The sequence below is a fragment of the Plectropomus leopardus genome, chromosome 18, assembly GCF_026936395.1.
Source record: "Plectropomus leopardus strain MGB_pleo_1.0 chromosome 18, ASM2693639v1, whole genome shotgun sequence".
NCBI classification, from domain to species: domain Eukaryota; kingdom Metazoa; phylum Chordata; class Actinopteri; order Perciformes; family Serranidae; genus Plectropomus; species Plectropomus leopardus.
This window is the reverse complement of record NC_142193.1, coordinates 30,603,502-30,624,837: the sequence shown is the minus strand read 5'-3', so window position 1 is coordinate 30,624,837 and position 21,336 is coordinate 30,603,502. Positions and strand designations below refer to the sequence as shown.

General features: G+C 47.9%; 1 protein-coding gene across 2 annotated transcripts; it reads right to left on the bottom strand.

Moving 5' to 3' along the window:
* Window positions 1–2,229: 2,229 nt before the first annotated feature.
* Window positions 2,230–20,216, bottom strand: LOC121956879 (integrin alpha-3-like). 2 transcript variants are annotated; one of them, XM_042505307.2, is made up of 29 exons: window positions 20,031–20,216; window positions 18,923–19,092; window positions 17,115–17,242; window positions 16,794–16,879; window positions 15,696–15,832; window positions 15,513–15,619; window positions 15,317–15,409; window positions 14,788–14,847; window positions 14,490–14,643; window positions 13,991–14,184; window positions 13,832–13,920; window positions 13,616–13,749; window positions 13,137–13,214; window positions 12,941–13,008; window positions 11,228–11,364; window positions 9,515–9,658; window positions 9,293–9,390; window positions 8,417–8,585; window positions 7,288–7,374; window positions 6,199–6,278; window positions 5,981–6,058; window positions 5,742–5,844; window positions 5,494–5,670; window positions 5,164–5,271; window positions 4,458–4,568; window positions 3,625–3,723; window positions 3,327–3,452; window positions 3,032–3,175; window positions 2,230–2,370 (listed from the first exon to the last, which is right to left on the bottom strand). In XM_042505307.2, the coding sequence occupies exons 1-28, from the start codon at window positions 20,181–20,183 to the stop codon at window positions 3,065–3,067; spliced, it is 3,279 nt and encodes a 1,092-aa protein (XP_042361241.2). In that variant the 5' UTR covers window positions 20,184–20,216; the 3' UTR covers window positions 2,230–2,370; window positions 3,032–3,064. The 2 variants fall into 2 exon arrangements, with proteins under 2 accessions (XP_042361241.2, XP_042361242.2); XM_042505308.2 differs by having other exon boundaries at window positions 20,014–20,146.
* Between the last annotated feature and the right edge of the window lie 1,120 nt (window positions 20,217–21,336).

The following is a 21,336-nucleotide window of genomic DNA, read 5'->3' as shown; positions in this document are numbered from 1 at the left end:
AGATCCAGTGTTTTATTTCCTCTGGTCTTACACTCTACAAACTGTTTGAAAGTGGGCAGGGTAGTTGTCAGGGTAACATGGTTAAAATCCCCAGAGATCGCTATGAAGGCACTTGGGTGCAGAGTCTATAATCTTGGGGTCATTTTTGATGCTTTTATGCCATTTAGGGTCATTTTTGACGACATACTATACTATGACATTTTGGGGTCATTTTTGTTGACACTGCACTATGGGGTTATGGGGTCATTTTTTACGATATACTATACTATGACGTTTTTGTGCCATTTGGGGCCAATTTTGATGACATACTATAATTTTCAGGGTTTCAGGGTTATTTTTGACAACATGCTACATTATCATGTTTTCATGCCGTTTTGGGTAGTTTTTGATGACATACTATACCGTAAATTTTGGGGTGATTTTTGACAATTCGGATTTCTATGGTGACTGGCGTATTGCCTGTGCTAGGTGCCCTAGACATACAGAGAGAGAGACTGAACCTGAAAACATGACTGTAATATAGAGAACATACAGAAAACATACTGACACACAAACTGCTGACAAACCATATCTACACAATCTGAACACAGGTGACATACACAAACTGATGCTGCTTTCATGTGCTGTCAGAATATCACAATTGTATAAGAAGTTGTAGCAAAAAAAGAAAAAAACACTTACTCAAAAACAGTTCTGTAGAAGAAGAGACGTGTTTGTGAGGAAACTTCAAGTCGGTCGGATTATTTTGAATCTGAAAAACAAAATGTACAACAATTTTTCCTTATAAGAACCCTTAGGACCTGAAAGCAACATCAATATTTTTACTAAGTTTACAAGGAGCCCTTGAAGGCAGCACTGAAACACGACATCGTCACAACACGTTGACACATGAAACCTGTCGACACTGACCTCTGCTTTGGTTCTTAAAGGAGCATTTCACCTTTTTCTCTATTTAGCCCTTCAACTTTAAATCCTTCAACTTTAAACTTCATAGTGATGATCAGTACATGTTTTTATGATTTAACCCTTTGATTTAACCCTCTTCACTGCCTGAGAAAACACAGATGGGATCACAACAAGAAGTTTGTCTTTCTATGTGATCTCACTCAGAGGCCAGGAGGATGCTGGGAAATGCAGTTCACACAGCAAATCAGATATTGAAAAAACATAAAAATTAAATATTCCAAAAACAGATAAACGCATTGGGCCTTATGCAGCAACATTCTCTGAAATTTCTCTTAATTTTCAGCTAAGAATATCAGAGAAGTCGACTCCAGATACAGCAAAATCGTAAAATCTTCTCTGAGCTCAGAGAAAGAAGAAGAAAATGTTGATGAATCCCAAAATCAGCAGATACCAACAACATAAGAACAAATTCTGGATACGAGCAGAAATCAGAGAAAATTTCTTACATGAGGCCGAATGAGCATAAATCACTTTACATTATTGAAAATTAGGATTTTCATTCAAATAAACACGAATCTCCACTTCACACAACAGCACACACACAGACACACAGTCCAGCAGGTTTTGGTCCAGTTCAGGGTGTGACAGCCCGGTTTAGTCCGGTTCAAGGTGTGACAGTCTGGTTTGGACTGGGTCAGGACGCAACAGTCCGGTTTGGTCCGTTTCAAGATGTGACAGTTTGTTTTGGTCTGGTTCAGCGCATGGCATTTGGTTTGGTCCAATTCAGAGCGTGACGGTCCGGTTTAGTCCGTTTCAGGGTGTAACAGTCTAGTTTGGTCCGGTTCAGGGTGTAACAGTCTAGTTTGGTCCGGTTCAGGGTGTGACAGTCTGGTTTGGTCTGGTTCAAGGCGTGACAGTCCAGGTTGGTCCAGTTCAGGGTGTGATGGTCTGGTTTGGTCCAGTGCATCGCGGGCCAGTTCTGTTTGGTCCAGTTCAGGACGTGACGGTCCGGTTTGGTCCAGTTCAGGGTGTGGCGGTCTGGTTTGGCCCACATCAGGGTGTGACAGTCCAGTTTGGTCTAGTTCAGGAAGTGACAGCCCGGTTTGGTCCAGTTCAGGGTGTGACGGTCTGGTTTGGTCCTGTAGAGCGTGGGCCAGTTCTGTTTGGTCCAGTTCAGGACGTGCCGGTCTGGTTTGGTCTGGTTCAGGGTGTGACGGTCCAGTTTGGTCCGGGTTGTTCCAGTTAAGGATGTGTTTCCATGGATACTGTTAATTTCTCTTAGGGCGTCTCAGTCCAGGAGGTGACCCAGTGTTTGGGTGACTTCCTGTTTCTGGACGAGCAGACGTCGTCCCGGATCAGGAAACCGTCTGCGTCCATTTGCTGCTGCTGTTTGTCTTTACCCACAATCCTCCCCTGGTGGAGCGCCGTGGCCCGCCACGCCCTCCGACGCACAAAGAAACCACACTGCAGACAAAAGACAGAAAGCTCGTTACCCAAAATGAAGAATCGACAATTAATATGAAGACTGAGACAAAGATGGACATTAGCAGAGAAACAGCGATCCATGAAGATCGAAAGAGTTATTGACGAGCTGATCGATCAGATTCACAGGAGCTACAGCTGGAAGGAAGAAAGCCCCGCCCCCTCTGTCTGAGAGCGGAGGAAACACAACGCAAATAATCAGCAGCAGTCGGAGAATAGTCAGCAAACAGTCAGCAAACAGTAAGTAAACAGTCAGTTACAGTTACAGTCTGAGACGGTGACAGACGGAGACAGTTACAGTGACAGTGGGGGACAGTTACAGTCAGACAGTAACAGTGACAGTGGGGGACAGATACAGTCAGAGACGGTGACAGTCAGACAGTAACAGTGACAGTGGGGGACAGTTACAGTCAGACAGTAACAGTGACAGTGGGGGACAGATACAGTCAGAGACGGTGACAGTCAGACAGTAACAGTGACAGTGGGGGACAGTTACAGTCAGACAGTAACAGTGACAGTGGGGGACAGTTACAGTCAGACAGTAACAGTGACAGTGGGGGACAGATACAGTCAGAGACGGTGACAGTCAGACAGTGACAGTCGGAGCGTGCTGAGCAGCAGTCCGGCAGCAGCCAGTCCTTACAGCAGGGCTCTCGGGCAGCAGTCTGCCCGGCCTTTAGAGCTCCTGGTCCGGCCTCTGGTTCTGGGACGGCTGGCTCTTCATGTGGGCTCTCTGGGTCTTGGCCTGGTACATCTCTCTGGTGGCAGCTCTCCTGAAGAAACCGCACTGAACAGTAGGGGGGCGACACAACGTCACTTTACCAAGCAGGAGGTGACGAAGACATAACAAACTGCTTCAGAGCGGATCCTAAAACTTTGACCTAAGGTAAGTTCACAGGTTTCTGCAGCGATCTGGCGGACCGCCTCGGACAGTTTACCTTCCAGAGCAGCAGGCAGATCACAGCCAGCAGGAGGACTCCAGCCAGGACAGACACCACCATGATCCACAGGGGGGCGCCGGAGTCCACCCGCTGCCCCCGATCCGGATAGATGTGGACCTCCATCTGCAGAGGGAGAGCACAGTGAATCAGGAGGCATCACAGGAGTCCACAAACACCCTGATGGGGACTTCCTCCTGCTGAGGATGAAGCACAGATCTGTCACGATGCTGTGTGTTCAGACTGCGGCTGTGAGGAGCGCTGCTGCCTGCGGGGGGCGCTGCAGGCTGCTCAGTACCTCTGCGCTGTGAGGCTCCATGCTGATGGTTGGTTTGTCAGTCTGCAGCTTCAGAGTCGCCCGGCCTCGAACCACCACGCTCCTGGCATCGCTGTAGTCCTGACACAGGAGAGAAGATAACAGTGAATCCGTGTAAATAAAAGTTTAAGTTTTTTTTTTACACTTATGTATACGTTATCTTAAAGCAAGATGATAAAAAAAAAAAAGTTTTAAATTCCTGCCATTTTAAGACCCCGAGAACAGAGTCATACTGCCATAACATGAAGTATAAATGTTTATTACTACAAATAAAGCTGAATATAAATAACTGCCTGGTTCTGACTGAACACTACAGCTGCAGCACCACAGCGCCGCAGCACCATAGCACCGCAGCACTGCAGCGCCATAGCACCGCAGCACCGCAGCACCACAGCACCGCAGCACCTCAGCACCACAGCACCGCAGCACTGCAGCGCCATAGCACCGCAGCACCACAGCACCGCAGCACCACAGCACCGCAGCACCGCAGCGCCATAGCACCGCAGCACCACAGCACCACAGCACCACAGCACTGCAGCTTCAAGAAGCAGGCGGTTCATTTTAGGCCTACAGAGGGCAGCAGAGACAGGAACACAACTGATCACGCAGCTGATCAGGCGGCTGATCACAGCTTACTGCCTCCAGGAAGTGTTTATCAGGAAACAGCTGAGAGACAGACGGCAGAGGGACAGACGGCAGAGGGACAGACGGCAGAGAGACAGACGGCAGAGAGAAAGATGGCAGAGAGACAGACAGCAGAGCGGCTGCACAGCTAAAAAATGAGAATGGAAATCAGACGTCGATGGTGTTCATACCTCCAGCAGGGTGGAGCTCCAGAGTCTGGCTGCCACTGTCACCGTCGCCCAGTTCGTTATGTCCATCAGTGGACACACAAAGGTCACACAGCGAGCCCCGCGCACACAGTCCTGCACACACACACACACACACACACACACACACACACACACACACACACACACACACACACGTGAGGAGCAGCAGTCTCACTGGATCTGGTCTCAAACAGCAGCTAAATGTCCTCACATTTTAAATGTCCTTATTTTCTAACACTGCTATCTCTCTGAAAACATGCCCTGACTTTCAACAAGGTCCTCCGTCTCAGTGTCCCCACAGAGACAGACACAAAACCAGACAACACGTCAGCTAATGTCCGGTGGAGACTCTTTCCTCTGAGCGTCTGTGTCCTCTGGTCTCAGACTGAATCTCGGCCGTCTGAATCAAGCTGCTTTTTTTCGGGGCTGGACTCGTTTTTACAGATGGACAGAGAGTTAGCAGGCGGGTTTTTATTAACCCTCAAATCACACAAATCCAAACTGTGAATAGAAAATCTGTCTCATGAAAACAACCTCAATGCTTTTTTCTCACGTTTTTGTGTCTACGTGACTGATGGAAACACTTTTTTAAACTGGTCCAGTAATGAGAGAAAATCACCCAAACACGCTGCAATATAACCACTCTGGGCACGTTTGAATTGTCAAATGTCCTTAAAAGCGTTTGTACCAGAGTGTAGGACATCTTCTTCTGTCCCTGCAGGTGGAGGACAGGTGTCCTTTCTCTCTGCTCTTCCTCCTCCAGACTCCTCCTCCTCCTCTTCTCCTCCTCTGACAGCTGAGGAAACAGGAGGTGACGGTAAGGATGCTGTCATCATTGACACGTATTAATGTGTGCGTCAAATTATCAGAACTGATCTGATTTCCAGGAATATTTAACGTCACAGCACTTTGAAAACATTTCAGAAGAAACAACAACGTTACCATAGTTACCTTGAGGTCATGAGGCTGACGTTGCCATAGTTACTGTGAGGTAGTGAGGGGGTATTGCCATAGTTACCGTGAGGTTGAGGGGGTTGAGGATGTTTCCGGGCGGAGCGCAGCGAGCCTCTGACGTGCCGTTTACTCGGATGTCTGTGAGGTACAGCAGCCACTTCCCATTGGCCGCCTCCCTCGGCCAATCAAACTCCACCTGCAGGTTGCCGAGGCGACCCAGGGGCTTCCCGTTGACGTGCACCTGTGGGAGCAGGAAGTGAGTGAACACCTGGACGGCCAACTTCCTGTCAGGCAGACGGAGCTCAGACGAACCTGCAGGGTGAAGAGCAGCGGACTACCGACGTCCTCAGTCCGCCTCATCGCCGACTCGCCCGTCACATGACCACTGAAGGTGGTGGGGCCTGGACGCTCAATTCTGTGGGGACACAGGTGAGGTCATCAGATCAGGGGTCAGAGGTCAACATGAGTATATGTGTGTATATGCGTGCGTGTGTGTGTGTGTGTGTGTGTGTGTGTGTGTGTGTGTGTGTGTGTGTGTGGTTGTTACTTACAGAGTCAGAGACGTCTGCAGAAAATACTCCACCAACATGGACACAGAGACAGGGGACAGATCCGTCTGCTCGCTTAGCCTGAGGACACAGAGACTCACAGCTCAACCTGTCCAACACCTGTCTAACAGCACACCTGTACACAGCTCTGTGTGTGTGTGTGTGTGTGTGTGTGTGTGTGTGTGTGTGTGTGTGTGTGTGTGTGTGTGTGTGTGTCCTACGTGGACAGCTGCAGCAGACTCTGAATCTCTCTGGTGTCCAAACTGACCTCAGATGGCTGAAAGATGATCAACACCTGAACCTGAGGGACAGACAGAGACGGAGGGTCAGCAGGAGGACATACTGTACGAGTCAACGAGTCCTCACACAATGACTCGTATGACTCGAGAGTCAGCACCCAGTGAATGACGTCACGTCCTTATCCTGGAGTTTCTGCGTTATCTTGAGAAAAAGAGACATGACGATGAACCTTAAAATGACTCAAACTTAAGGCAGCATTCATACAGTCCTGAAAAACCTGGAAAAGTCATGGAATTTGCATATAACAATTTCCAGGCCTGGAAAAGTGTTGGAAAACTAAAACTACCCGGAAAGTTTTTTAAAAAATCCTGATTCTTTTTTTACAGAAACCTGTATAAACTCATGAGTTTGTTATTTAAGGACCGTTGGAAAACTCCAATTATCATTTCTGTCTTTACAGTTTCTGGCTGATAAACAGGCTCATTTTTTACTGCAGCATTTCCTCTTAAAAATTGAAAGAAAAATGATTGCCAACATTTTCAGGATTTTGTAAATGATAAAAAATAATAGCCAAATTTTTTTTTTTTAATTCCCAAATTCTTAAGAAAAATAAGTTACAATAAAAAGAAAAAATATTGCAATTTTTTTAAAGAGAAAAATGATCGAAGAGAAAAACAATTAAATTTTTTTTTTTTTGGAAAAAAAACATCTTTAAACAAATAAAATTGCCAAATCATCAAAAATATCATAAAAAATCGGCCATGAAAAAGAAGAAGTGAGGAGTCTCGATAGTCTTTTCAGAGGATGTTTGTTCTAGAAATGCGTTGGTAAAAAGGTGTAGGAACCTTGTTGAGAACATCGTTCTCTAAAAGAAAGTCGTGCATTTAGTGAAGATCCACCTCACCGACCGGCCTCTGAGACCGCCTCACAACGGTCAGATCGCAACCTTCACCAGCTCGTGGTCACGAAACATACGTGTGATACGCTGCATCACTTTTTACAGCAGAGCGGAGGAACAGTGCCGGAGAACCGGAGAACCGGCACTGTTCTACCGTGAGAAGGTTCCTTACCTGCTGGCTGCTTCTGAACGGGTTCCCCAGCTCACATAGGAGAACGGCATCCTCAACAGAACACTTCACCGCCGCCTGCGAGTGCCCCTGAAACACAAACACAGGAGCCACTGAAGGAGGAACAGGTCCCAGTCAGTCCCAGGTCCCAGTCAGTCCCAGGTCTGGGTCAGTCCCAGGTCTGGGTCAGTCTAAGGTCCGGGTCAGTCTAAGGTCCGGGTCAGTCTAAGGTCTGAGTCAGTCCCAGACCCTCCAGTCAGTCAGTTAACGGTTGATGAACTTGTATTGCGGCGTTCACACGGACACTCATACAGGGGTGGAAGGTCAGGACTGGAGCAGCGATCCTGTGATTGGTGGAGGACTGGCTCCGCCTCCTGAGCCCCGGACACGTGCTGCTTCTCAGAGTGAAAAGAACGAATCCTTGAATGGCTGAATTTCAAGGAGGCTGCACCGCTGAATCCCACCAGAGGACTGACTTGATTTCAAGGATTCTTCCAGTGCTGCCGCGGACCGAGTCCTTCGCCCAAAGAATTTCAAGTGTCCTCAGCAGCCATGACGACCCAGAATTCTTTGTGCACAATTTACTGAAATTGACGGCGGGCATTAGATGTATTGAGAAAGTCTGAATACAGCGTTTGGGGCACACAGAGTGTGAAGGACGAGTCTCTCCTGGTCTCTGGAGGACCGACCTGGAAGGACCCGATCCACCAAGGAGGCATCCTTGACTTTGAGAAGCACTGCGTAAATCAGTAAAGTCCTTTTTGGGTACGTCTGAGTCAAGTATTATGTCAAGTACAGAGTCAAGTCCCAGATCCTTTCAGACAGTGACACTCAACCTACGGCGCGTGGCCCAAATCTGGCCCCTGATAGGGCCCCTGGTGGCCCCCCTACCATTTTCTCCTTGACAATAAAAATAAAGGGATTGACAGTGTGAATTATTTTTGTCCTGTTAGTATTCATCAGGTGTCACAGAGCATAAGACATCAAAATCCCAAGTTTGATTTGAGTACAGAGTTCAGCCCCAAGTGGTTTAGAAAAAGGCTAAATAAAGTCTCGAGTCCTAAGTACTTCAGGGTGAACCCCATCAGGTCTCGCCGATGGCGGGATGACAAAGACCTTCAGCCTCACTAACCTTGGTCCGGACTGCAGAGTAAACGAGTGGCGGCGGGATGCTGATATTCAGAATGGCGTTGTGAGCGTCCTCTGCTGGTCGCCCCAGAGACGGCGTGTTGCTGACATTGACCTCCAGAAACAGCCGGGTGATGCTGCTGTTGTAGTGCAACAGCTGACTGCCCCCCCGCCTGGAGACACAAACACAACAAACAACAACACACACAATAAGCACAAAAAAAACCAAAAAAAACCCACAACAAACACACGACGGCATCAGACTGACGTCATGTTAGTCCAGAGCTACGGCGGCCTGCAGAGGACAAACTCCACCCGCCCACCTGATCACAACAGCAGCCACCTGTCATGGTCTCTGGTCCAAGTCTCCGGTCCAGACTCGAGGACGAGGCAGATTCCAGTCTCAACCTCAGATTCCTTAAGGTGGGTCAAATCCAAAGTAAAGTCCCAGTCCCATGTTACCAGGTCCAAGACTTAAGTCAAACAGTCAGGTCCTTCAGAGTTAGAGCATGTCAAGTCCAGAGTTCAAGTCCTTCAGGTCGAGGCCAAGACAACTCTCAGGTCTTAAAGGGCAAATATAGGTCAAGTCCCTTAACTAAGTCCAAGTTAATCATAAGTCAGGTGTCAAGTCAAGTCCCTGTCCTCAGTTCCAAGGTTAAACAGTCAAGTTCTGTCAGAGCTAGAGCATGTCAAGTCAAGAAGTCAAGTCCATTAGGTCTGGTCTCAAGTCAAGTCCCAGGTCCTTTAGGGGAAGATTTAAGTCAAGTCATCAAGTCATTGAGGGAGAGTCCAAGCAGCAGCAGCTTCAGTAATCAAACGAGTCTGATCGACATGAACAATCAGTGGATGATGAGTTTAGAACAGGGAGACGTTCTCTAACCTGGTGAACGGGTTCTGGTTCTCATCTGTGAACTGGGCCGTCATCTGCAGGTTACTGTGGCATCGGTTATCAGAACCGCAGGCCTTCTGGATGTGGATCTGACGGAACAACAGAGTCAACATTCACACAGTCAAGTCCCACTTCTCTTGGGTTCTCACCAGATAGGTTCTGACCTGGGTTCTAAAGGGTTCTGACCTGACCTTGGTTCTGTGTGGTTCTGACCTGGGTTCTGACGGGTCGGGGTGTCTGGCTCAGTATGGGGAGGCGTCTCAGGTCCTGCACTGCGTTTCTCTTCTTGGGGAGCTTCTCATACAGCGAGACATTCAGGGAGAACACCAGAGGTTCCACTTTGTCTCTGATCGAACTCTGCAGAACAAAACACAGAACAGAACCTAAAAGACAGATTTCATTCAAGGACCCGATCTGGTCCTCTGAGGACGGCTCATCGGGGTCAGAGAACCGCAGACAGAGTGACAATGACGATGACTTCACTTCAGCAGAACAGGAACGAGACTAAACCCTGAGTGTTCTCCTGAGGAACGGTTCTGACAGCAGAGTGCTGATCTGGAGAACATCCAGCACGAACCTAAAGTAAGGATTTACAGTTTCCGGTCATCAGAGGCCTGATGTCATCACACAGAACCACAAACAGAACCTGCTGCAAACAGAACAAGCCTGAACACAGAGAACTTCACATCATTACACTGAAAACGCAACATCCACCAAAAAACCAGTCAGAAGAACCAGTCTGAAGAACCAGACTGAGGAACCAGTCTGAAGAACTAGTCTGAAGAACCAGTCTGAGGAACCAGTCTGAGGAACCAGTCTGAAGAACTAGTCTGAAGAACCAGTCTGAAGAACCAGTCTGAGGAACCAGTCTGAAGAACCAGTCTGAAGAACCAGTCTGAGGAACCAGTCTGAAGAACCAGTCTGAGGAACCAGTCTGAAGAACCAGTCTGAGGAACCAGTTTGAGGAACGAGTTTAAAGAATTAGCCTGAGGACCCAGTCTGAGGAACCAGTCTGAAGAACCAGTCTGAGGAACCAGTTTGAGGAACGAGTTTAAAGAATTAGCCTGAGGACCCAGTCTGAGGACTGCTGAAGTTTTCAGTTGAACCATTTCTTGAGCGTTGGAGATCCGGACGTGACGTCTGTCAGCAGCCGACTGATTAAAGCTTCTTATCTCAAACTGCACGACTTCCTCTCAGAACGTCTCAGACTCTGATCAAACTCTGCGGCTCCGCTCGCATGTTGTTGTTGTTGTTCCACCCAGAAATCCAACGTCAGTCTGTTCCTAATTCTGATTATTATTGGCAGGAACCGCCGAGCTAACGGCAGCATCTATTCTCACGTTTTATTACAGACTTTCTCAGACTGACCCTCAAAGATATCTCAGTGCAGTTCAAACATTATATTTACTTATATATATATATATATATATATATAATATATATATATATATATATATATATATATATATATATATATATATATATATTAGAGCATGGCGTGGATTTTTTTTTGTGACCTTAGTGTTTGTCCCTCATGATGTGTTCAAGGACCTTTGGAAATAATGTGAAAATAATGTCATCTGGTGGGGCCATGGGTTTTATTTTGGCGGGCCCATGGGTTTGTAAGGCATGTTTTCTTTTAAAAATTCCCCTAAAGTGTAAAAAAAAAATTAAATTAAATTTTTTTAAAAATCACCAAAATTGTTTAAAAATCATTGCAAAAATTCAAGAAAACGATTTTTTGTGCCATTTTTTTAACACAAAAAATTCACCAAAAAGTTTTGAAGAACTTAAAATCTATAATAAAAAATCTATAATATTTTTCAAAAAGTCTCAAAAAGTTAAAAAAAAAAACCCAAAGTTTATAAAAGAAAACATGTTTTTTTAAAAGTTTGTTGCGCTGACTGTGCTGTGTTCTGTTCTCACCAGCAGTCCGACTCTCAGGCTTTCACAGCGTTTCTTCGGCATCGACAGGTAACCAGAGTACACGCTCTGCCCGTTGTCACGGAAACGAAGGCGGGGCTTGAGGCTGGTGACGTCGGCGGTGACGGTGAAGTGGACGGCTGAAGGACAGACAAAGAGACAGTGAAAGACAGACGTGGCTCTCTGATTGTAAGACACAATAAATAAATTAGGTACAAAATAATAACATCAGAATTTAAACTTTAAACCTCAGGTTTAAAGTTTGGTTTATGGAGATGCAGCAGCTTCAAATCACATTGAGTGCAAAACGACACAAAGAGATGAAACCCTCAGGTCAGAGCAGAGCTGACGGACACGTGGTGACACGACACCGATGACCTGTTTGGTGAACTTCATCGACTCGGAGGTCTCGTGATAAAACATCGGCTTTTTTTTTGTTAGTGTCTGAGAGAAACAGCAGGATGTGACAAAAAGTGTTTCTGTCCGAGGCTTCAGAACGCATCACTGACAGTTTTCCCGTATTTTGACGTGATAAACGACACGTTAGTTGATTCTTTCTGTGTTTTGGAGTTTTGATTTTATTCTTATTAATTTTTTGGGGCGCTGACGAGCCGCTCCGTCACTAAAACACGAAACTCACGTTATCATCGCGTCTCTGTTTGCAGAAAAAATCAACTTAAACTGAACATAAACAATAATTCACATTTATAATATTTACTGACGACACAACAGGTCTGTGTGTGTGTGTGTGTGTGTGTGTGTGTGTGTGTGTGTGTGTGTGTGTGTGTGTCTGTGTGTGTCTGTCTGTGTGTGTGTGTGGAGGTGTGGTGTCATAGCAACAGTGTGACCTCCTCTCTGATTGGCCACATTAACGAGACAGAAGCAGGACATATACACACATGCATGCACACACACACACACACACACACACACACACACACACACACACACGCACACACACAGAGCTCCCTGAGGAATACAGAGTGTGTGAGTGTGTGTGTGTGTGTCTCAGATGTAATAATATCAGTTTCTGTAATGTGATTTATCATTCACAGAAACACACAGAAGACAAGGACACAAGGACATGAGGACACACAAGGACACAGCATGATGTCAGCCGACGTGTTTGTGTGTGTCTGTGTGTGTGTGTGTGTGTGTGTGTGTGTGTGTGTGTGTGTGTTGATTAACAGCTGGTGTTAATTGACAGCTCTGTCCTGTCAATCAATCAGGTCAATTAGCTGAGAGTGCACATGCGCGCGCGTGCACGCACACGCACACACACACACACACACACACACACACACACAGGAAGCTGGTTAATGGTGATTGATCAGGCTCATTAGCATCATGTCCTTATAAAACTCCATCTGTCATGTTAGCCACAGAAGCTAATCAGCAGTGTGTGTGTGTGTGTGTGAGTGTGTGTGTGTTTGTGGTTGTGTGTGTGTGTGTGTGTGTGTGTGTGTGTGTGTGTGTGTGTGTGTGACAGGAAACGTGCTCAATTTGTCTGAAATGAGCTCAGACAGAAAGCTGTCTCTCTGTCTCTCTGTGTGGAGCAAAAACGACCCGAAAATGTCTAAAAACACTCCTCAGGTTGTGATGTAAACTCACGAGGCTCGTTTATGTGATCTCGTCGTTTTATATCATCGTCATGACGACAGAAGTCTGACGTTCATCGCGTTTCAAACTGAATTTTAGAAAAAACAACAAACTCACTGATGATGTCTCTGTCGCTCCGCTCACCGCTGCTCAACAGGTACGAGAAACACACCTCCACCTGCACACTGACACACACACACACACACACACACACACACACACACACACACACACACACACACACACACACACACAGAGTGAGTCAGCATGTTAGCATGTTAGCTGTTAGCATGTTAGCAGGTGTGAGTCTCACCAGAAGTCGCAGCTTTTTGGGTCGACGACGTCCGGAGAAACTCTGATGGTTTTATTGAGGTGAAGCACTGGACGAGCTCTAAGGAGACAATCAATCAATCAATCAGTCAATCAATCAACAAGGTGTGTGTGTCATGTGACCTCAGGTGTGTGTGTGTGTGTGTCATGTGACAGCAGGTGCGAGTGTGTGTGTGTGAGTGTGTGTGAGCGTGTGTGTGTGTGTCATGTGACCTCAGGTGTGTGTGTATGTCATGTGACAGCAGGTGCGAGTGTGTGTGTGTGAGTGTGTGCATGTGTGTGTCATGTGACCTCAGGTGTGTGTGTGTGTGTGTGCCATGTGACCTCAGGTGTGTGTGTATGTCATGTGACAGCAGGTGCGAGTGTGTGTGTGTGAGTGTGTGTGAGCGTGTGTATGTGTGTGTCATGTGACCTCAGGTGTGTGTGTGTGTGTGTCATGTGACCTCAGGTGTGTGTGGTTACCTGAGCAGAGCGACGGTGTCGTCCAGAGAGCCGACCAGCAGGTCCGGGTATTTGTTTCGGTCCACGTCGATTCCTGCAGACAGCGAGTAGCCGAAGGTCCTGAACCCGCGAGAGATGGCGCCACCGTGGATCACCTGCAGAGAGGAGGGGGAGGAGCCGCAGGTGAGACCTGCCTACTGAGCACGCTCACACTGACCTGCTGGTTTCCTGTCTCACCTGGCTGGGCTCTGTGGAGACCCCCTCGCTGCTGCCGCTCCAGATCATCACACTTCCTGTTTCGTGGAACGGCGCTCCGACTGCAAAGTCTGAAACAAAAACAACCGTCAGCTTCTTCTTCTTTGGTGCCGAGACGTCTCTTCATCCTCAGCGTCTCACCCTGGAAGCCATCTTGGTTCAGGTCTCCGGCGGCGGTGACGGCCATCCCAAACGCCGACCCAGCCGGTCCTCTCAGCACCACGCTGGGCGCCGAGTCAAACCGGCCTCCTACGTTCATGTAAACATACACGGCACCGCCCGCCTCCTGCTGGCGGTGGAAGTAAAACGGAGCGCCGACCAGCAGGTCGCTCCACCTGCAGAGCAAAACACAGCCAGTCTGCACACGCTCATACTCACATGTTCATAAGCACACGCTAAAAATCACATGTTCATACTCACATGTTCATTTTCACACGCTAAAAATCACATGTTCATAATCACACGTGGATAATCACATGTTCATAATCACACGTGGATGATCACATTTTCGTTTCCATACGAGGACAGAGATGACTTCCTGTTTCCTGCGTTTCATTTCACAACATCACAACACAAAAAGCAGAAAACAAACAGGAAGTAGTCTCGGTGTAAGTCACGTGACCTGTAAATCCTTGCTCACCCGTCATTGTTGAGGTCGGCGGTTGCCACGGCGTTACCGAAGTACGAACCCATCTGTTCGCCGCGCAGAGTCTGCTGAGTCACCAGTTTATCAGAGCGTTTCACCGCCAGCAGCACCGAGCCGCGGGCGTCCTCTTTACTGTCCTTAGGAGCTCCTGGAGATCAATACAGCAATCAATACACCAATACAGCAATCAATACACCAATACAGCAATCAATACACCAATACACCAATACAGCAATCAATCGATCGATCAGTCCAGTTGATCACTGAGGATCAAAGTAAAGAAGTCCATCACCTGTTACTATGGTTTCATCGTCCTGAGAGAGAAGACGACGAGCCTGAGTCACCGAATACCCTGAGACATCAGAGACAAAGAGACATCAGAGACAAGAGACATCAGAGACAAAGACACAAAGAGACAATGACACAAAGAGACATTAGAGACAAAGAGGTGTCAGAGACAAGAGACATCAGAAACAAAGAAACATAAGAGACAATGAGACAAAGAGACAATGAGACATTAGAGACAGAGTTGTCAGAGACAAAGGGACAAAAAGACATCAGAGACAAAGACACATAAGAGAAAATGAGACAAAAAGACAAAGAGACAATGTGACATTAGAGACAAAGAGTTGTCAGAGACAAAGAGACAAAAAGTCAGAGACATAAGAGACAATGAGACATCATCACACTGAGTGATGTCATCACGTGTTGACTGAGTGATGTCATCACGTGTTGACTGAGTGATGTCATCACGTGTTCACAGTGATGTCATCAGGTGTTCACTGAGTGATGAAGAGGAGGAGTTTTAAAGGGACGGTTACCGATGTAAATGTTTCGGCGCTGCAGGTTGGGGAAGGAGCTCCTCTGGGTGTCAAAGGTCACGTCTGGATTCATCCAGGAGATGTGGACGTTTCCTACAACACACACACACACACGAGACACACACGGGATACACACCGGAGACACACCTTTATACGGGAGCAGAAGAGACGTCAGACGGACAGAGGAGGCGCTCACCTTGCCACTCGTAGCTTCCAGGTGATCCGACGATGACCTCAGTCTGCGTGATGGCGGCAGAAACTCCCATGTTACACATGACCTCCCTGCTGACATCACCCAGGTGACTGAACACACACAAACACAGCTTTACTCTCAGCGCACCTCACCTGACCTCTGCGTCATGTGTGTCATGTGACCTACCTGCAGGGCTGGTCGGTTTTCTGCCAGTGCAGGTCCGTCTCATCGTACTGCAGGTCGTTTCCACGGAGATAACAGCGGCCAATCATGTGTCTCAGTTTGAACGCCCCGTAGAGTTTAATAAAGCGATGACCGCACGCCTGGAGAGAGCAAGGACAGAGCGGAGACAGCGAGGACAGAGCAGGACAGAGCAGTGAGAGTGAGGACAGAGCGGAGACAGTGAGGACAGAGCGGAGACAGCGAGGACAGAGCAGGACAGAGCAGTGAGAGTGAGGACAGAGCGGAGACAGTGAGGACAGAGCGGAGACAGCGAGGACAGAGCAGGACAGAGCAGTGAGAGTGAGGACAGAGCGGAGACAGTGAGGACAGAGTGGAGACAGCGAGGACAGAACAGGACAGAGCGGAGACAGCGAGGACAGAGCAGTGAGAGTGAGGACAGAGCGGAGACAGCGAGGACAGAGCAGGACAGAGCAGTGAGAGTGAGGACAGAGCGGAGACAGTGAGGACAGAGCGGAGACAGCGAGGACAGAGCAGGACAGAGCAGTGAGAGTGAGGACAGAGCGGAGACAGTGAGGACAGAGCGGAGACAGCGAGGACAGAACAGGACAGAGCGGAGACAGCGAGGACAGAGCAGTGAGAGTGAGGACAGAGCGGAGACAGCGAGGACAGAGCAGGACAGAGCAGAGACAGCGAGGACAGAGCAGGACAGAGCAGTGAGAGTGAGGACAGAGCGGAGACAGCGAGGACAGAGCAGGACAGAGCAGTGAGAGTGAGGACAGAGCAGTGAGAGTGAGGACAGAGCGGAGACAACGAGGACAGAGCAGGACAGAGCAGTGAGAGTGAGGACAGAGCGGAGACAACGAGGACAGAGCAGGACAGAGCAGTGAGAGTGAGGACAGAGCGGAGACAGCAAGGACAGAGCAGGACAGAGCAGTGAGAGTGAGGACAGGACGTCTGTTTTCTCCTACATGAGTCATTAATAAAATGTAGGCCTGTTGTCTCCTATATTAGTCATTAATTATCAGAAATTAAGATTATTTTCGGTGATAAATTTGCAGCGTGTGATCGATGAAATCTCAGAAACTCAAACAGGAGACTCACCAGGACCCGCCCCCCCGGTGGACCCTGACTGGCTACTGAGACGCCCAACCACATGTCCTCAATTAGGTCCTCAGACAGGTCCAGGTCTGAAACAGGAGAGAACAGGCGAGTCACACTCTGGATATGTGTGAGTGAAAATGAGCTCATCTGATTGGCCGTTGTCCCGGTACCACAGCTTACAGCCCACTCAGGAGACAGCATTATCACTAAGGGACTACCCATAATGCACCACAGAGATAACATCACAGGACACAGCCCTGAGTTATGACTGTCAGGATGTTACATTACGATTGTCTCTGACAGACTTCCTGTGAGTCTCACCTGGGTCTATGAGCTTCATCCTGCTGCAATCTGATTGGTCAGCAGTGATCGGGCAGCTGTACACCCCTCCTGTTCGATTAGCTGGAACATTAGGCTCCGCCTTCTCCCTGGGAGCTCCAACCAATAGCCTGCCAGGACAAGACAGGTGAGACAGGTAAGACTGAGGAGACAGGTGTGACAGGTTAGATAGAAGCAGGTGAGAAAGGTGAGGCTCTGTTGTGTGCAGAGAGCGATACCACGACCTGGAGCTCCAGAGAGTGCGTTCAGAGGCAGAAAAGTGCAGATGGTTTCTGTTCTCATAAAGTCGTGTGAACGCCTGATTCTGCTGATAAATCCGTAATCGTCTCTCCAGGTCACCATGAACAGAAAAACCTGAAACATGCATGTGCACCCTGACATGTGTGTCCTCCAGCATCACTGCAGCGTCTGTCTCAGTTTCTATTTGACCTCCTTGTCTGACCTGCAGCTCTCAGCTCAGACTGCGTGTGAACGCTGCAGAAAGTATGAGCTTTTCACAGAAACCATAAACACTTGGTCAAGATCTCGAAAAAAGACGTGTGTGTGTGTGAGGTGCTCTCTAAGTTTCATTTCCTTTCACTCACACACACACACACACACACACACACACACACTCACACACACACGCACACACAGGCAGGTGTGGCCTCTGACCTCAGATCTGATCTCAGCTGGTGTTGCCGTGGCGATAAGGTTGGAGCTGTAACTTCCTCTCAGACATGACATCATGTGACCTAACGGCAGCACCACCTTCACACTGAAGGGGAGCCTTCAAGGACCACTCAAGGACTCCTGGAACCTCCTCAATGCCTGCCCCGCCCCAATCTGCATCTGATTGGCTCTCACTGACACTCTAACCCTGCTCGGCCAATCAGAGGTGGAGGAGAGCAGAATGGGCGGTGTTCATTATTGATCAGTTCCAGATGTTTCAGATCAACCAATCACAGAGGGAGAGGCTTCTGAAGGGCGGGACACATTGACCTCCTGACCCCTGGACTGAGTGTGTGTGTGTGTGTGTGTGTGTGTGTGTTGGGTCCATTAGCAGCCAATCACATTAAAGGACATAAAGACATGGTCGTCATGGAGACCCCAGAGACGGACAGCTGGTGACCTCTGAGTGACTTCATCACTCTGGACTTTAACTTCAAGGACCCCTTGAACATCCTCTGAGGTTTTAAAGGACCCTTCATCTTTCTTATCACATCCTGGATCATCCTCAAGGACCCCATACAGCTTCCATTATGACTTTTAGATCAATGTCAAGGACCTCCTGATGACTCTTGAATCTGCCTCAAGGCCCCATAGAAACTTCCAGAACTTCCAACAAACTCCCCAAGGACCCCTGGAACCTCTTCATGGATTACTGGAACCTACCACTTTCTCAAGGTCCCATTCAATTTCCAGAGTGCCTCTTGGAGTCTCTACAAGGACTCCAAAGAGTTACTCAAGGACTCCTGGAACTCTCTCTTTGAGTACATCACGAATCTCCTTAAGAAAACCTCAAACCTCCTCAATGGCCCCTGGAACCTCTTCAAGGCCTCCTTCTCCTGCAGCTGATGTTTCCAGGAGATTTCAAACCCCATCATTAACACTTCAAGACCATCGACCGATCAGCTGACCGATCAGCTGACCGATCAGCTGACCGAGCGACTGGAGGAGGGAGAGAATTCCTCTGAATCAACAGAGTTTAAAAATGTGTTATTTACAGACAGGAGGACAGAGACAGGAAGACAGACAGAGACAAAGAGACAGGGAGACAGAGACAGGGAGACAGACAGGTGTGTACTCACAGGTAGGTGTCTGTCTTCAGGTCCTGGTGCAGAGCCACAGACAATCCAAACAGACTTCCGTCTCCGCCCGTCTTCAGCACTGGGAACGACGTGTCGAGGTTGAACGCCAAGCACACACCGACCCACACGCTCAGCAACACACACACATCTGTCGCCATAGAGACACACACCTGAGAGGACGACAACAACAACAGCATATGAGACAGGTGAGGACAGACAGACAGTCGTGAGACCTGCTGAGCTCTCTGACCTGATGGCATAACACCATCACTCGCACAATTTAACATCCTGGACAGACAAAAAGTGGACTCTGAGGACATACAATAACAAAAGGTGCACTCTGAGGACGTCCAAGGACAAAAAGTGGACTCTGAAGACATCCGATAACAAAAGGTGGATACTGAGGACGTCCAATAACAAAAGGTGGACTCTGAGGACATCCAATAACAAAGGGTGGATTTTAAGGACATCGAGGACAAAAGGTGGACTCTGAGAAAGTTGAAATAAATGAAATGTAAAATCGGAGCTGCTGAGTTTTGGCTACTGAAGTTTGATGTGGAATAAAATTGAGTGATTGAAGTAAATTTACTTCAAACTGAGCTGAACTGTGAAGAACTTGTATTTGAATATTTCTGTAGATTATTTAAAGTTTTGGTTGTTTTGAAAATTCAAACTTTCTGTGAATAAAGAAGCATCAGGATGAATATTAATGAGACTCTGAGCCGTCGTTCAGCAGAACAGCTTTTCATTTTTTCAGCACTTTTCACCGATGATGTTTCAGAACTGATCCTGATCAAAACTGATCCTGGTCCGAACTGATCCTGATCAAAACTGATCCTGGTCCGAACTGATCCTGATCAAAACTGATCCTCGGCCGAACTGATCCTGATCCAAACTGATCCTGATCCAAAATAATCCTGCTCAGAACTGATTCTGATCCAACCTGTTCCTGGTCAGAACTGATCCTGATCCAACCTGTTCCTGGTCAGAACTGATCCTGATCAAACATCACCATCATCAGTAAAGAAACATGATCCAGATTCACACAAACTGAACTCTGCCTTCTGAACAGAGGAAGAAGACGGTCCGACCTGTCTCTGTCCCTCACCAGCTGCAGCTCGTCCTCCTCCTTAGCAAAGATGAGCTGAATGTTTTTCAGCAGGTCGCTGGTTCGATTCCCGCTGAGCTCCGACTGACCGACCGCCTGCTGAGCCTCCGTCTGCTCCACTGGGCTCAGCTCCGCCCCCTCGCTCAGTCTCATTCTCCAGCAGCTCGCTCACCCCGAAATGAAATCATCTCTCTCTCCGCCCACACACACACACACACACACATACACACACACACATACACAGAGACACACACACACACACACACACACACACACACACACACACATACACAGAGACACACACACACACACACACACACACACACACACACACACACACATACACAGAGACACACACAGAGACACCATAAATGGATTCAGGATGTTGGGCGTGCGGGGGCACCTTGATTGTCTCGCTCTCTGCACACACACACACACACACACACACACACACACACACACACACACACACACATTAAGACAGCTGGGTGGTGTGTGTGTGTGTGTGTGTGTGTGAGAAAGTGAATGTTTGAAATTATGAGGGCTGAACTTTGACTGCTGACACACACGCACGCACGCACGCATGGACACACGCACGGACACACGCACACACACAGAGTCTCAGCTTCCTGTCTTTGTGGGGACTTCCTCTGTTTCTCTCCTTTTTTTCTGATTTTCAGAAACAAGCGATAAGTCCTCTGTAAACATCATTAACCAGCTCACAGTTTTAACACTTTAATGCAAAGTTTAACCCTTTAACGTCTCTCTGCAGAGTTCAGACATACCGCAGAGTGACATCTCGGTGACAGAGGAGAGGAGTGTGAACAGTTTGCTGTGTGAATGTTTCCTCCTGCTGCTCTTCAAAGAAGTGAAGTGAGTCTAATGTTGCCTAGTCGTCGTGTTTCCTTCAGTGTGTAATCAGCCAAAATCAGAGCGTTTGTGTTTTGGTTCCCTGAGAACGAACTGTTTATACGGACACATGGAGCAGCTCCTCATCTGCGGACATCAAGACATTTCAGTAATATTCCCTGTGATATTTGAAAAACAGAAAAAAAGTAATATTTGAAGAAAAAGTTAGATAAAGTCAAACATTTTGGAAAAAAAGTATAATATTTCAAGACAACAAATGAGAGCAGCGCGGACACTGGTGGAGACACTAGCGGAGACACCGGCGGAGACACCGGCGGAGATATTGGCTGATAATGAAAGGGGAGCAGACAATGGCGGAGACACCGGCAGACAATGAGAGCGGAGCGGACACCGGCGAAAACACCGGTGGAGAATGAGAGCGAAGCTGACACCTGTA